This window comes from Ictidomys tridecemlineatus, chromosome 13, assembly GCF_052094955.1.
Source record: "Ictidomys tridecemlineatus isolate mIctTri1 chromosome 13, mIctTri1.hap1, whole genome shotgun sequence".
Classification (NCBI taxonomy): Eukaryota; Metazoa; Chordata; class Mammalia; order Rodentia; family Sciuridae; genus Ictidomys; species Ictidomys tridecemlineatus.
Genome location: NC_135489.1, coordinates 29,082,407 through 29,097,313, shown reverse-complemented (window position 1 = coordinate 29,097,313; position 14,907 = coordinate 29,082,407). Strand labels below are relative to the sequence as shown.

The 14,907-nt window shown below is 35.4% G+C and overlaps 1 protein-coding gene across 1 annotated transcript; it reads right to left on the bottom strand.

Moving 5' to 3' along the window:
- Positions 1 to 4,334: 4,334 nt before the first annotated feature.
- Positions 4,335 to 14,653, bottom strand: Syt4 (synaptotagmin 4). The gene is made up of 4 exons (XM_005325559.4): positions 14,329 to 14,653; positions 10,566 to 11,380; positions 8,684 to 8,804; positions 4,335 to 7,143 (listed from the first exon to the last, which is right to left on the bottom strand). The coding sequence occupies exons 1-4, from the start codon at positions 14,360 to 14,362 to the stop codon at positions 6,836 to 6,838; spliced, it is 1,278 nt and encodes a 425-aa protein (XP_005325616.2). The 5' UTR covers positions 14,363 to 14,653; the 3' UTR covers positions 4,335 to 6,835.
- Positions 14,654 to 14,907: the final 254 nt, after the last annotated feature.

The following is a 14,907-nucleotide window of genomic DNA, read 5'->3' as shown; positions in this document are numbered from 1 at the left end:
ATATTTTTTTACATTCCTTAGAGGGTGAGCTTATTTTTTTATATTGTCACTTTGTCATCTTCTATCTTCCTGTGTTTTCATTATAACTGTTTGAATGAGATTATTGTGCTACATTACTCATAAGTAGTGACCCGTGTATTGACAAATATTTCAGCAAACTTTGCCTTAGTGTGATTCTTTTTAAAACTTTTGAAAATTTTGCCTTTGTAGCTAATAACATGTTTGATGTTTATTTTATACAAAACCTCTAGGATCCTGCATTTATATATTAATATGCATGAATAAAGGCAGAGACATCATCATAACAATAATGTGGATGAATAAACAAATATTTCATGCTTCAATTACTCCAAATAGATCATTTTTCATACAAGTTATATTATCTACTTGCACCCTAAACTCCAGCTAGACTCCCCATCATTCATGTCAGGTCATCAGTTTTCCTAATTCAATATGATTTTTCTCTTCTCCAGGTGCTTTGGCTCTGTCCTACCTTAAACCTACACTCTTCTCAAATGCTTGTTCCCTCTAGGGCTAGACTTTTATCCCATCCCCCACTTGCTTCCACTTACAAAATGCAGATGCTAACTTCTGATAAATCACCTAAATCTCAAATAGCATAAAAAGAATGTTTTTCCAACCTTCTGCATGGATTTTTTGTGAAGATTAAATATTAAAATGAACATGTCCTATGATGTAAAATACAGCTGTAAGCTTCTAGATTCAGTTGAACTACTAACAGATGTCAATACCCATTTTCAAAGCCTCACAGTTTAATTTACTAGATTTTCTTTTTTGCCCATTTAGATCCAAAGAAATTCAATACACATTTTCTGAAAACCCGTCTCTACGCTGAACTAATGATATTCCCTTCTCTCCTTCTGTGTATTTGGGATATTTTGCAAGTATGGAATCATTACCAGCCCTTTCTAAGAGAAGAAGAAACAGAGACACAGAAATTTTTAATAATGAGATATACCTCACACAGGTAATAAAGAATGAAGCCAAGATTAACAGGATGGGAGTCTGAATAAGGAGATCATGCTTTTATCCATTAAGGTACAGAGAATATTAAAATATTATTCTAAATTAGAGAGAGGCTGATTAAGAAGTGTTTTTATCACTTCACATTTCACCAACAAAAAATTCAAGATCTGTGTAATTTTACTCACTAGAAAATGAGTGTTCCTATTAGGCTGGAAATAGCTTCCCATTTTACAGATAGTCTTGCCCATTCCTTTTCTGCTATGATTTAATCTTGCACAGTTATTACCTCTGGATTGGCACTGATATTCAAGATATGCAAGATGGCATTGAGTTGTTGTCTGGCTAGATTCTCAAATATGGTTGCTCAAGGAAACTGATAACAGTTGTTAAAAACTTGTAGTGGAGACTCCATGCACATTTAGCTCCTGCTTCTACCACTTGCTTGTAACTGATCTGTGTTAAAAAAAAAAAAAAAAAGACAACAACAATCTACCAAATTATTTCAACCATTATTTTTCAGTATGTTCAATATTTGCTCTATATGTGACATTTTCATAAGAAATGGGATGAAAGAAGTAAAACATGATACTGTGCTTTCTTAGAAGCGGGTTTGTCTGGTGCTGTCCACAAAGCAGTGATTTTGAACTCCGGCAGCTCCAGGTTCCCTCCCATCTTTGCCACTGGGTGTTTTAAAGTCAGATGGTATACTGAGATTAATCTTCATTATCAGTAAATTTAAAGGACTGTTGTCTACATTGTGTGTGGTGCTATGAAATGAGAAGATATAAATTAGAATATGCATTCTATTATTGAGTTTTACATTTTAATCCAGCAAATATTTCTGTCAGCTACCACCAAAAGCAGATCTTGGGGTAGGGGTGTGCATCAATGAATGTCACAGAAAGATTCCCCAGTAAGCAAAATATAAGCTTAAATAAGTCATCTCATTATAAGGTGGTAGTAGTACGCTGGTGGTAACATAGCAGCAACAACAGCATTAGCTGCATCTGTATCATCTGCAACCTGCGTTAGGGGAATGATTTGGGGATGAAACTGAGGCCTGTTTCTTATACAAGGATCATGTGTCTTTGTGGATTCTCCATTGGGCAAATGGCCTATTGATGTAGCAGGGGCACTTTCAGTGTTTTCCTGTCTTCTTTCCCAGAATCATGTGAGGTTTGTTGTTGTTTGTTGTTGTTTTGTTTTGTATAGGGGATTGAACCCAGGGGCATTTAACCATTGAGTCACATCCCTAGCCTTTTCTATATCTTCTTTAGAGACAAGTTCTCCCTAAATTGCTTCATGTCTCACTAAGTTGCTCAAACTGGCTTTGAAGTCACAATCCTCCTTCTTTAGCATCCCATACCTTTGGGATTACAAATGTGTGCCACTACCTATGGCTACTTTAAAAAAATACTACTCATAAATTTGCTTCAAATATGGTATTTATCATGGCTGAAACTGTTTTCTGTTGAATTAATATTCATTGAGCTTTCTATACACAGAGCCCTGGCCTAGATACTGTGGAAATGTAAATATCAATGAAAACCACACTTTGTCTTTCGAAGGGCCTTATTTTATGAAAGCAAACACATTTCCAATCATTACTACATTTAAATTTAAAGCACAATACATTTGAAATTGATCCTGTAAGGTAATATTATACAGCTTTAAAGCAGGACTGGCGACCATATCTATTTGCAGGCAGGGAACCATCCCCAAGAAAGCTTGATAAGTGAAAAAGAGAATTCAAACTATGTTTCATGCTTTTGCTCATATAGTAAAGAAAGATTTGTGAACATAGATATACACTTTTATTAACTTGTGGAAGGACTAGCTTAAATCTTTCAAACATTATTAGTTATGGAAGAGGAGAGAAAAGGTGAGAATGTATTAAAAGATAGGATTCTATTAACATATTTTATTCGTAAATGTAACTTTGGAACAGTGTATACATTTCACAAACTGCAAAACAAAATGAGATTTAAACAAATTTCTTAAAAATAGAAATAAAAACCTAACAGAAGTTGTATTTAAATAAAAAATGACTTGATGGCGTCATGACAAAGTTACTCTCTTAGTAGCTTTTATGAAGCAGTAATATAAACACACATTTCTAGGAAGATGTATTTTAGGAACAGAGACCTGATCTAAAGGATATTATGTAATTTGATCTTCAGAAGTCACAATTCTAGTGGTAATGTTGGTACTGGTATTTCTTTTGTGATTTGATTATAATTGGCTTATTCTGTATGTTTTTCCCCTTAACAACTTTATGGAGGTATAATTTGTGTATAATAAATTGCATACATGAAAGTGTTGCGTTTGATAGATATACACCTATAACACTACCACCACAATCAAGGAAATTAGTGCATCTGTTATCCCAAATGCATTTTCCTAACCTATTTCAATCTTTCACTCATACCTTCCCATGCTGCCTCCTTCATCCCCAAACACTGATCTGTTTTTCATCACTACAGATTAGTTTGTATTTTGTATAATTTCTATAAATAGAATTATATTATAGGGCTGGGGATGTGGCTCAAGCAGTAGTATGCTCGCTTGGCATATGCAGGGCACTGGGTTTGATCCTCAGCACCACATAAAAATAAAATAAAGATGTTGTGTCCACCAAAAACTAAAAAATAAATATTAAAAACTTCTCTCTCTCTTTAAAAAAAGAATTATATTATATATTGTACATTTTCAAGAGATGAAGGATGCCCAGACTTCTTCATTCAGCATAATTACTGCCCAATTTGAAAATGTTTCTGTGTATATTAAAGTTTCATTCACCGCTGAGTAATGTTGCATTGCATACATTTTCCACATTTATTCATACATTCATTTGTTGATGAACATTGGAGTTGATTCCCATGTTTTACTTTTTTAAAAAAAACTATTGTTTAAGTTCATGTACAAGTCATTTCTTATTTTTTTATTCATCCACTCATTGCATTTCTGGGGACTGAACTCAGGAATGCTCTACTACTGCATTACATTCCCAACACCCTCACCTTTTAATTATTATTATTTTTTTTTTTTACTTAGAGACAGGACCTATCTAAGATGCTGAGGCTGGCCTCAAACCTGTGATACACCTGCCGCAGCCTCCCAAATTGCCAGGCATGAGGCATCAAATCGTGCATTTGTTTATTTTAGGTATGATTATATTTGCTCCAGACGATTGTAATAAGCATTAAGCAAAATAAAAGTATATGGAAGATTTGTTGCTTGGCCCCTAAATTTCCCTAAAGTATCATAGGTGACCTATTAAAGAAGCTTGAAAGCTCATATAACAGTAAGAAAAGGCTCACTTAATTGGCAGAAAGTCTGAGTTGAAATGGGTTGGGCAAAAGCAGCAGTTTATTCATGTCTTACAAACATGGTCTTACAAACATCATACAGAGCTGGCACAAAAGAACAGACACCATCTTGTGAACCATGCTTCCTTCCAAATCACTTCTATTGAGCTACAACATCAGAACAAGTCAGTTACTGAGTTACACAGTTCTTCAAACATGGATACCTCCCCATGAGGGTGGTTAGTTTGACTAATCAGACAAACGATTAATTTACATGTTTAATACAGTGCAGGATTGGTAACAGAATTCAAGATATTCACATTGATATTGTAATACATTATAAAACAGTACAATTTTCAAAAATGATGAGATCACATATCTCCCTGCCTGTTTGGATTCCTTTCTTGCTTTTCTTCTTTCTTTTCTTACCCGTTGTAAATAGTTTCACTCAACTTTTCACACTCTAAAACACTTTAAATTTTAAAAACTAAAAACTATTTACAAAACATCCATTGTAATTTCAATTGTTCATTCATTGTTGTTCCACTTAAAAAAAAAAGAAAAAGAAAAAAGCCCTCTTCCAATAATCATACTGAAGGCTGGTATTACTATTGGCTGCTGTGTAGGATACTGGAAATTGACTCCTCACAGCTTTTCAGAGCTCTGAAATACCTCATATTCCATGGCCCATGATACCGAACATACACACATTAAAAAGGCCATTTGGCTTCCCCAAGCTCCACACTGTCTGAAGTTCATGTTGCTTTCACAGAAAAGCTGAGGAGACCAAGATGCTGCGGAATGACTTCGTATGGAATGAAGACCATGGCTGGGGAATGTTCATTTTTGTCTCAAAGTCATCTTAAAGCACAAAAAGTGGTTGATTTTCGATCTTTGCACATACAGAATGTAATACATTTTTTTTTTACATTAGGCATTGTCATAAAAAGCATGTAGAAGTTGTTAGGAAAATGCATGTTCATAGAATTTACAAACACTGGAATATCAAACACATTCTCAAAAACTGTTAAAGTACTGACACAAAACCTGACTCCAAGTGTAAATTTTCCAGTAGACTTTATTTCTAACTTGCATATTTAATAATTCAGCCGTACCCGAGTTTCACTCATATGTCTCTAAAAACTCAAATATTGTGACATTACCCTCCAGTGAATTCTTTCCAGATAATCACAGGGCTCTGCTTTCCTCTAACAGGTTTTGAGTGCATTTCAGAACCCTGGCACTGGAAAATGGTACAAGACACAAGTCTCTAAACTGCTTTACAGACAACAGCTCAAGACCTAGTAGCCTAGAAAACATAGTGAAAAGCACACTTTGTTTTGCTAATTTGACAGCCTAAGTATATTTTGTGAACATGTAAATTATGTCAGGCTTACTCTATTTTTTTTTTTGACTTGTTACTTGATTTGTTAGTTTTAATCTGGCAATGTATAAAACTTCACAGTTCGTTTTTCTTCCTTCTTTCCTTCCATCCAATCCTCATCCTTCCTTCTATTCTCCCCTTTGTTTCCTTCCCTTCATTTCCTTCCCTTTTCAAATAGCTTAATCCTTTCTGGGGGAGAATGAATTAAGCCAACACTCAGGGGACCATGCCCACTTGGATACAAAGGATGGCCTTGAGAGTACATTTGTACACTGTACATATCTCCTACAAGAAAACCATGTTTCTAGTTGAATCTCTACCTGAAGCTTATCTCTTTATCCACTAGCTAATTTGACGATTTCACAAAGGTAAACAGGGGTTTCTTAGGTCACACTGAGGCTTGTGACAGGCAGTGAATAATTCAAGGCTGTGGTTCTTATGTGAGGTTCTATTTTACATTTTGACTCACATGTAACCTTAAAGAAGAGAAAAAAAATCATATTTCAGCCACAGTGTTCTCAACTCAGCCCTTTGATAAAATAACTTCTCAGGTTGTTCATTGTCCTTTGGAAATGAACCTGTTATTTCTCTTATGATAAAATTGTATCAAATACTTACAAACCAAAGAGAAATGACCAGATACTTTGATATGCAGGACAACCATTTGCATTTGACATAATTAATAGAAACAAACTAGAAAACATTTCTTTAATATCTTTGGATTTAAATAAAATTTGATTTCCCCAACTTGAAGAAAAACGGATGAATTTTCATAAGCGAAGGCATGATTTTCAGTTTTAAAACTTTAAAAATTCACCTGGACTTTCAGTGACATTGTAATGAATCATCACCCTCTAGATCCAAACCATGACTCAGATTGTAGTGCAGTGTTCACAACAGGATTGACCATCCCTATTTATGTCACTGACAACCTGCAGGGGAAATCAAATATCTTATGAAAATTTATCCAACTTTGCTACTAAAGGGGGAAATTATCATGATGTACATTTACAGTTACTTTCTGGTCTACTAATTCAATCCATTTCTTACCAACAAAAGGTGGCTTGTTGTGTCACAAGCTTACAATCACATATAAGAAAAAAAAATTTCTCCTTGCCTAGTAAAAACCCTTAAGTTCCAACTCATGGCTAGGACGCTAACCATCACAGAGCATGTGCCACTTCGCAATTTGTCTCCTGGGGAAGTCACAGATCTCCTTCCAGTGTTCCCCACCGGTTCCTTCAGCCGTTGCACCAAGGACCAACCGCCCAATCACCTCATTTCGGGACCCCCTTTCGGAATCCAAAACCAGAAATTCAACACTTATTTCTTCAAGACCCTCACAAGGAATATCAAAGACAAACAGTTCATTGAATACTGCGTTGGGGGTGCATTTCTTCACATGAGTCTTCTTTTTGGAGATTCTCTTTTTGGCGTGGTACAGGTTCACTTTGACATAGGGATCTGCGAAGGTACACAACAGGTATTACAGAGCATAGCTCAGATGCAGAACTGACTGCAAAGTAATGGAGCTTTCCAAGACCCCAGCATACCAAGGTCTTTACAATGAAATGAGTAAGAACAAACAAAGTGTGAATGAAGTGTGACTTTACTCTTATTAACAAAACTGAAAATGAAAAAGCAATTCTAGACTGGAAATTAGAAAAGGAATTGCAATGGCAGAAAAAAAGGGGATAACATAAAAGGGCAGAAAGAAGAATGTTCTATTAGGGACATTCTGATTGCTAATAACTCATTCTGGAAAATGAGATAGAAGGAAAAAAATATTACACAACATCCAACTTTAGAAACCTGTATGAATTGGGACATCTACATCTGAATTTGGGTTAACTTTCTGTTGAATGGGTATTTGAAATGTGGAATATTACTGGCTTTAACTTTTCTGTGGTTCTTGAATCACTTGCTGGATTTTCTTTCTGTTGCCCCTTAGTGACTTTTGCCCTGCCATCCTTAGTGTGTGAATTTTAGGATCATGTTACTTGACTACATATTTAATCATTTTTAACATTTTTATTGTTGTACCTGATTTAACTTTAGCTCCCTGATCTGAAATTTTAGGACCACATTTTAACTTACAGCATCAAATAATAATAACAGCAACAATGATAATATTAAAATTAGATGATTCTATTTTACTTACTTATTTTTGGTGAAACCTAGGATACGGCCACTCAACCACCGAACCACATTCCCAGCCCTATTTTGTATTTAGAGACAAGGTCTCACTGAGTTGCTTAGAGCCTCACTATTCCTGAGGCTACTTTGAACTCACAATCCTCCTGCCACAGCATCCTGAGCCACTGGGATTACAGGCTTGTGCCACCGTGGCTGTCTAGATGTTTCTTAGTAGACTATACATTTCTGTGTTTTACAATGCTTATCAAGGTATTATTATCTCCAATTTATACAAGGTTTAAGAAATATGCTCAAGAATACCAGCTTAAGAAATTGAAGGATCAAGATTTGAACTTAGATTTTTTTAATCAATAGTTCATGTTCTTTTTCATCCTGCTATGCAAAAGAGTTTGGGGTTTTGTTTTGTTTTGTGAAATTAGTTATAAAACTAAAAGCTAATTCTTAATACATTTAAAAAGTAATCAAATAATAAAAGTATAGGTTAAATGGGCTTATTAAAAATACTGAAATTAAAAACACTTCTCCTGAACCCTAATAATATTTCTAATTATGTGCTTTTGGTAATGGTCCCTCACTGTTCCACTTATCAGTGGTTTTTTATTTCAACACCATTCAACTAGTTGTTTAGCAGGTACTGGCCTGGTGTTAGCTCTATGTATGCTTCTCCTTATTGCCAGTAGCATTAGGTCACAGTATTTCAAAAAATGAGAAAAAGTGAAACAATCCTATAACTTATGATTATGAATAAAAGTAAATCAAAATCAGAGGCTAGTGTTAGTTGGTAGCTATTTTATTCAATGTATACCCACTTTTAGACTGAACCTAAATATTTCAGACACATTCTTACCTGAAAGTCCAGAAACGTCAGATTTAGGAAGGTGTCGAGCTTTTAAAACAACCACAGTGAGAGTATTTGTGGTAGACTGATAGCAGAGGGAGATCAGTAGCTCACCCCGTCCTGAAGACTTCTAAACAAAGAGAAGGGCAGCATAAATATTTTAACATAATTTTGTTAGTTTTAATGTTTGTTTTTTTAATCAAAATTTTATGGCAATATAATAGCATCGTTATTTAAATGTAATGTTGATATTTATTTTTATTATCATGTGCTAAGGAATCTAGGAGTAACTAAAAACTTTTGTGCAGTGCCACCATGGCCTAAAAACCATTGCTTGCCATCTTGTGGTCTTTTTAGGTACTACAGTAAGCTAACAGAGTTGGCCACGCCCATTTCTTTACAAATGTTTTAAAAGGATATTTACATTATACTTAACAGAAAGATATGTATTTTTTGTTTTTGTTTTTGTTTTATTGATACCTACACTGTTTTAAGTAATTAAAGTTACTATGATTACCTAATCTTTTGAATGGGTGTATGTAGGATCTACTGGCACAAGTTTGATTTGATTTCAAATTCATTAGCACTGATATTGTCAGAATTTGAATTCAGATCAAGTGCATTATTACGACTCCCATCATTCTCCTGTCTCAGAGTGGTGATGGTGTTAAAAGTCTTTGCCTCTTCCTTACCTTTAACTCTCTGTTTAATCTAAGAAATAAATTGAATTTAAGTCTTGAAGCGACTCAGGATTTTTAATACAATGTTTTTGGACAGTGCCATAGAGTCCTTCTTTGTATACTTCTTAGATTTAATTTGTACTTAAAGAAATAATGTAATAGGACCAAGAACTCAAACTCCAAATTTGAACTAAAAGTAGCAAAATGATGATTTGGGACTTAGTTACAGCCAAATGATGGCTGGGGCAGCATTTTAAAACAGCAATGTATTTAAACAAAACCTGACACAGGACAGCTGAATGAATAAACACTCTAAGAGAAATGGAGACAGATTGTTAACTCCACTGTGCCAATGAACAGGTGGCTGTCTCAAATAAATTTATATAATCTCTGAACCTTTATTTGCATTAATTTCAACAAATAAAAGAAAAGGAGGCGGAGGTGGTCAGAATAAATTCTGAAGTTGTTTGGGCACTAAAATATTAATTTTTTTAAAGAACTGAAATTAGTTAAATTAGTACATTTACTAAATTTTTGAAATCCTAACATCATAAACATGCTATCCTGAAATACCACTATTAGAATCAGTGTTGATTTCTGTATTTAAGGTGGAAATAAGATAAACTGTGTTTAACTGAAGAATATCATTTCCTAATCCCAGAACTCCCAAAGTAGTATAACTACAGAGACAGAGTAACTCTTTTCCTATTATACAACATAGAGATGGGCATTTATTATTCAGTATGATTTGATGTCTCCTCCTTGAAAAGCAATTCCATAAAAAGTCAATATGAATTCCAAATCCTTAGATAGAATTGATTAGATTTTCAATTTCAATTTCAGTTTCAAATTCAATTATGCTGGCCTTGAAACAACTTTGTTAACTTAGTTAGGACTAAGAAGTAGCCATATGAGTTTTAAAGTAACAATATTTGTCACAGTACTTAAAATAGGAATCAACAAAAATGTATATAGATGATATTTAAGTACTCATAAAGGAAAACTATTTATTTATACCATTAAACTATTTTGAGTATTTCAGATGTGGGTTAAATTTTCTCACATTTGCTCTGTTCTCTTGTTATCTATTTGACTATAATGAACAATAACTAAACATGGTAAGGATGATATGTATAAACATCATTTTAATGAAGATTCCTTAAAAACCTACATTAAAGGTTGTTTATAAATAAGAACTCAAATTGTATTACCCTAACATTTCTTTTGATGATCTCTCTGTTCATTAACATTTTTCCATCAGATAATTCAATTCCTGAGAGAGGAATAAGGACTTCTCCAATGATATCATCTCTTGAAAACCTGTCAAAACTCAAGATTGTGAAGTGCAAGGCCAGCTCTTGGATTTGGGTGTAGGGAATGCCATAGAATGTGAAGGTCTCATCAAAAGCTGGATCCAAGGTCTTCCTCAGCACTCTGGTTTTCACTTTATGCTTCTTCTCGGGGAGGATGGTCATTTTGATGTACGGGTCAGAGGTCATAGACTGCTCATCCATGGCTGGCAAGCCCCGGGCCTCCTTGATGTTCACCACGAATGCCTTCTTCTCAAAGTTGTACTCTAGGGAGAAGAAGAGGGTTCCCAGCTTCTCTTGCTTCTCTTCTGAAGTGAGGGATGTGCTGGATTTTAAGCTATCGGGGGAAACTGCCTCTTTTTCTCCTTCTAGTAAGAGCTTCGGGGTCACATTCTCTGGATCAGAAGGGCTGCCCACTTTGAGGTTTGTTTTGGGGAAATTGCCATTAAGATCTCTCTTCTCAAGATCAAGATGCAATGAATTCTTTGGCACAGCTGGCTTATTCTTGACATCATTCTTGTCATCTCCTCCAAACTTCTTTTTGCTATTTAGGTTTTCAGGATAAATATCGACTCCTTTAAGCACATGAACAAACTTGTATGGAGGAGTCTTGCTAGACTTGGATGATTTTCTCTGACAGCAGATCCATGCAAAGAGAGAGACAGTGAAGACGAGTCCGAATGCACTGAAGATCCCCACCACTGTGGGGATTTCATCTGAAAAACCAAGTGACCAATAACATATATTAAAGGAGCAGAATGGAAATAGAAGCCTATTGGGAAAGCATAGCAGAGCTGGAGATTGCTGCAGGTTGGACAGATTGTATTCCTTTCCAGCTGTTCTGGGTATAAGTTATACCCAGTTCACATAAACTTCAGATATAAACACATTCCCTGTGTGACACACAGGGAAAAAACAGTGTGCTAAAGACTCCTTCACTTCAGTAGCTTTTAAAATGAGAAGATGAATCTGGGCCTGGGCCAGATATGGGGGCTCTGTGCTTAATAGCATTGCCTTATCTTTGTTTTCTCAGATAATATGAGTCAACTCCACCACGATGGGTCAGTACTGATTTCATTATCTTTTCATTGACATTTTGAAACTTTCCAAAAGCATCAATTCTTATTGACTATGGAACACTAGATGGACATTCTTCAAATGCTAAGATATTTTGCATTTTATTTTATACTTCTTTTTCCAAAATTTAAGTAGAAAATATTAGGGTCTCGGTGGTTCACACAATTTTTTTAAATGGTGAAATATTATCTGCCATTGCCATAAACTCACTAAAAATTTTCACCTTAATTATGGAACAGTAATCAAGAGGATGATCATTTATTAATGGGAAAAAAAGAACAAAAAAAGAAAAGGAATAAGGCCTTATTTTATAAAATCTGTAATGCTGCAACCCACTTGTATGCAAACACTAAATTATCCAAAGTACAAATTAATTTAAATAGGATTAAAACCAAAGTTTTAAATGAATCATCTTTCCTTAACATGTAATGAAAAGAGTGAGTATTGCTAATTTAGAGTTCAATTTTATTCATAAAAAAATATTTTTCCTATGATATTTTCACATGAAAGTGGTAATCAAATTGAAATTGGCATTATTTCCTTGAATGAGGGCTCATTAAATCACTGTCCTTAGGTGATATGGATTGTGCATGAAGCTTATCATATTTCATATGTAAGCATATTTCTCAAATCATTAGGAATGTTGTTTAAGTAAAAGCAGTACTGCTACATCTGGACAAAGTATACTAATTGAGTCAATGTTTCATACAATCAAAGTGAATATAACTAATGTAGCATATTATACATTCACTTTACTTCTAGTCCATATTTTACTTCAAATAGGGAATGATGGATTGAAAAGTCTCAGTCAGGAATGGGTTAAGACTTGTTTAATCCCAAGAAGACCAATCTTTTGTTATTCACCTTCCCCACCCCCAAAAATATTCTGCCTACCTACTTTATAATTGCAAAACCAAACTCAAAGAATAAAAGATTGGGGAAGATGAGATAAATAAGTATCTAAAATTTAAAAAGCAAATAAAACAGGAGCAATAGAAATTTCTGTAGCTTGATTGTGTTAAGAAATTGAATTATGTAAAGCTCCAATAAATCTCTGGATTCCCCAAATAAGAGAAGAAGGGAAAAAAAACAGAAATCTGGGGAGAAAGAGGCAAGAGCTAAAGATAATCAGCTTAACTTAGTATCCGCTTTTGAGTTTTCCCTTCTATTCAAGTCTTTATGGGGAAAAAAAAAAGCCCCCCACTCTTGGACATTAATACTCTTTAACACCAGGGAGTAAAAGCAAAGTCATGAACTGAGGCAATTCTTCAGCCAATGTCAGGTGAACAATAAAAGCAACTGAAAATGATTCTAAGTAGACTGATAGCCCATGCTAGAACATGTTTCACTTCCACAGTTCCTGAAAATGCCTCAAGATTAGAAATTTTCTGATTTTTCAGGTCAAAACTTGTGTATACATATCACAATACACACACACACACACACACACACACACACACACACACACTCCTCAATCAGCTAAATGAGAGACTGAAAAATTATTTATGTACTTAGTATAAAAAATTGTCTATTTAATACACCAAATGAAAAATATTCAAGATATCAGGGACTCAGTGCATTCTCTTTTGATAAAATCTAAAGCTTTTGAGAGCACTGATTGTGATCATTTCACTCAGTTTAATAACAATCACCACTTATATATAGATATCACTCCCTCAAACTTCTACAAAATTCCCTGATTAAAAAAAGAAAGAAAGAAAGAAAGAAAGAAAGAAAAGAAAAAACTTGTAAAGTAAGTAAAATTCTGGTCTCTTGCTTTTGGAATATAATTAGATATAAAAACACTACTGTTTATTCTAAGAAATAGATCTAATTAAATTGACTGAAATAGAGAAGAAGATCTATGGGGCCAAAAATTCGGTACAGGAAAAAAAGAAATTTAAAATCCCAAACCGGAGCCCCAATTCAAGTTTCTAGCAGCTTTTAGCTAAGTGTGCAACTGGAAACACTTCCCACATCTCTCTGGCTTTAGTTATCTCGCCAGTAAAATGGAATAGGCTGAGCCAGTTGGTTTTGAAAGACCCTGTAACCCTACTGTCATAGGATTCTGTCTTGCACTAATAACATATCCCAAGGATAGAAGAACAGATAGCTGAGAAAATTAGGGAACATTCTGTAATAAAATGTACATGTCAGGCCCTCAATCTGCAAATTGTTTTATACCAGATCAAACTCTTATGTAACCAAGGCATATTTGGCTCCTCCTAATAAAATACAGATTTGCCTGCAAATAAAAATCGCCTACAAGATAAATGAAAAGAGCATACGAACAACAGACTCCTTTTTTTTTCCTTCCCACCAATGCATGCTATAGTTTTTAGAGCTACCTGAACATTCAGGAACTTCTGGAAGGTAGAATCGCCCTAACTGAAGGCAATTTTAAGGAGACAGATATCCAAAAAAAAAGGTGGGGAGAAATCATAGAAATAAGCCACGGTTAACCGTTTGCTGTCTTCATTTTCCTTTCCAATTCACTACCTAAAAATCTCCATTCACCATCCATTGGCGGGTGGGAGACATTGCCCACCCTGGAGTATTCAAGGAATAAGTTGAGTAACTTGCTTACCAAATTCTTCCCGGCTGGTAGCGATCGGAGCCATTTTTTTGCTGCGTGCTCTGTCCGAGGTGCTGAACGGAAAACTCCCTGGCTAGATGGACTTGCCTGGATCTGAAGAGCCGGCTTTCCCGAGTGCTGAGAACAGCGGCGCAGAGCCCAGGGGACCCGCGCCTGGAGCAGGGAGGAGGCGAAGAGGGAGGTCCACTCGCCCTCGCACAATGATTTGCCACCCCTGTTCCTGTTTTGGCTCTTCTGAAAAGCTCGTCTCTGAGACTCCAGACGTGGCTGAAACCCGAATTGACGCAATCCTGACGCTACAGGGCTGAAATCAGCACCTGCCCCCCATCCCCTCCTCCCTTCCAGCCTCTCCTCCTCGCCCTCCTTCTTTGCTTCCTCCCTCCTCTCTGGAGGATTCAGCGCACACTCATCAATTATTTTAACTGTTGGACGACTAGATATTAGCTTTGCTATTCTGCGGGGGCTCACAGGCAACACTGAGAGACGTCCTGAAACTGATTCTTGTCAGTTCCGAATGTAAAGATCTTCTGATCACTTGGACGAATAGAAATGTATCTCTGAGTTATCAGA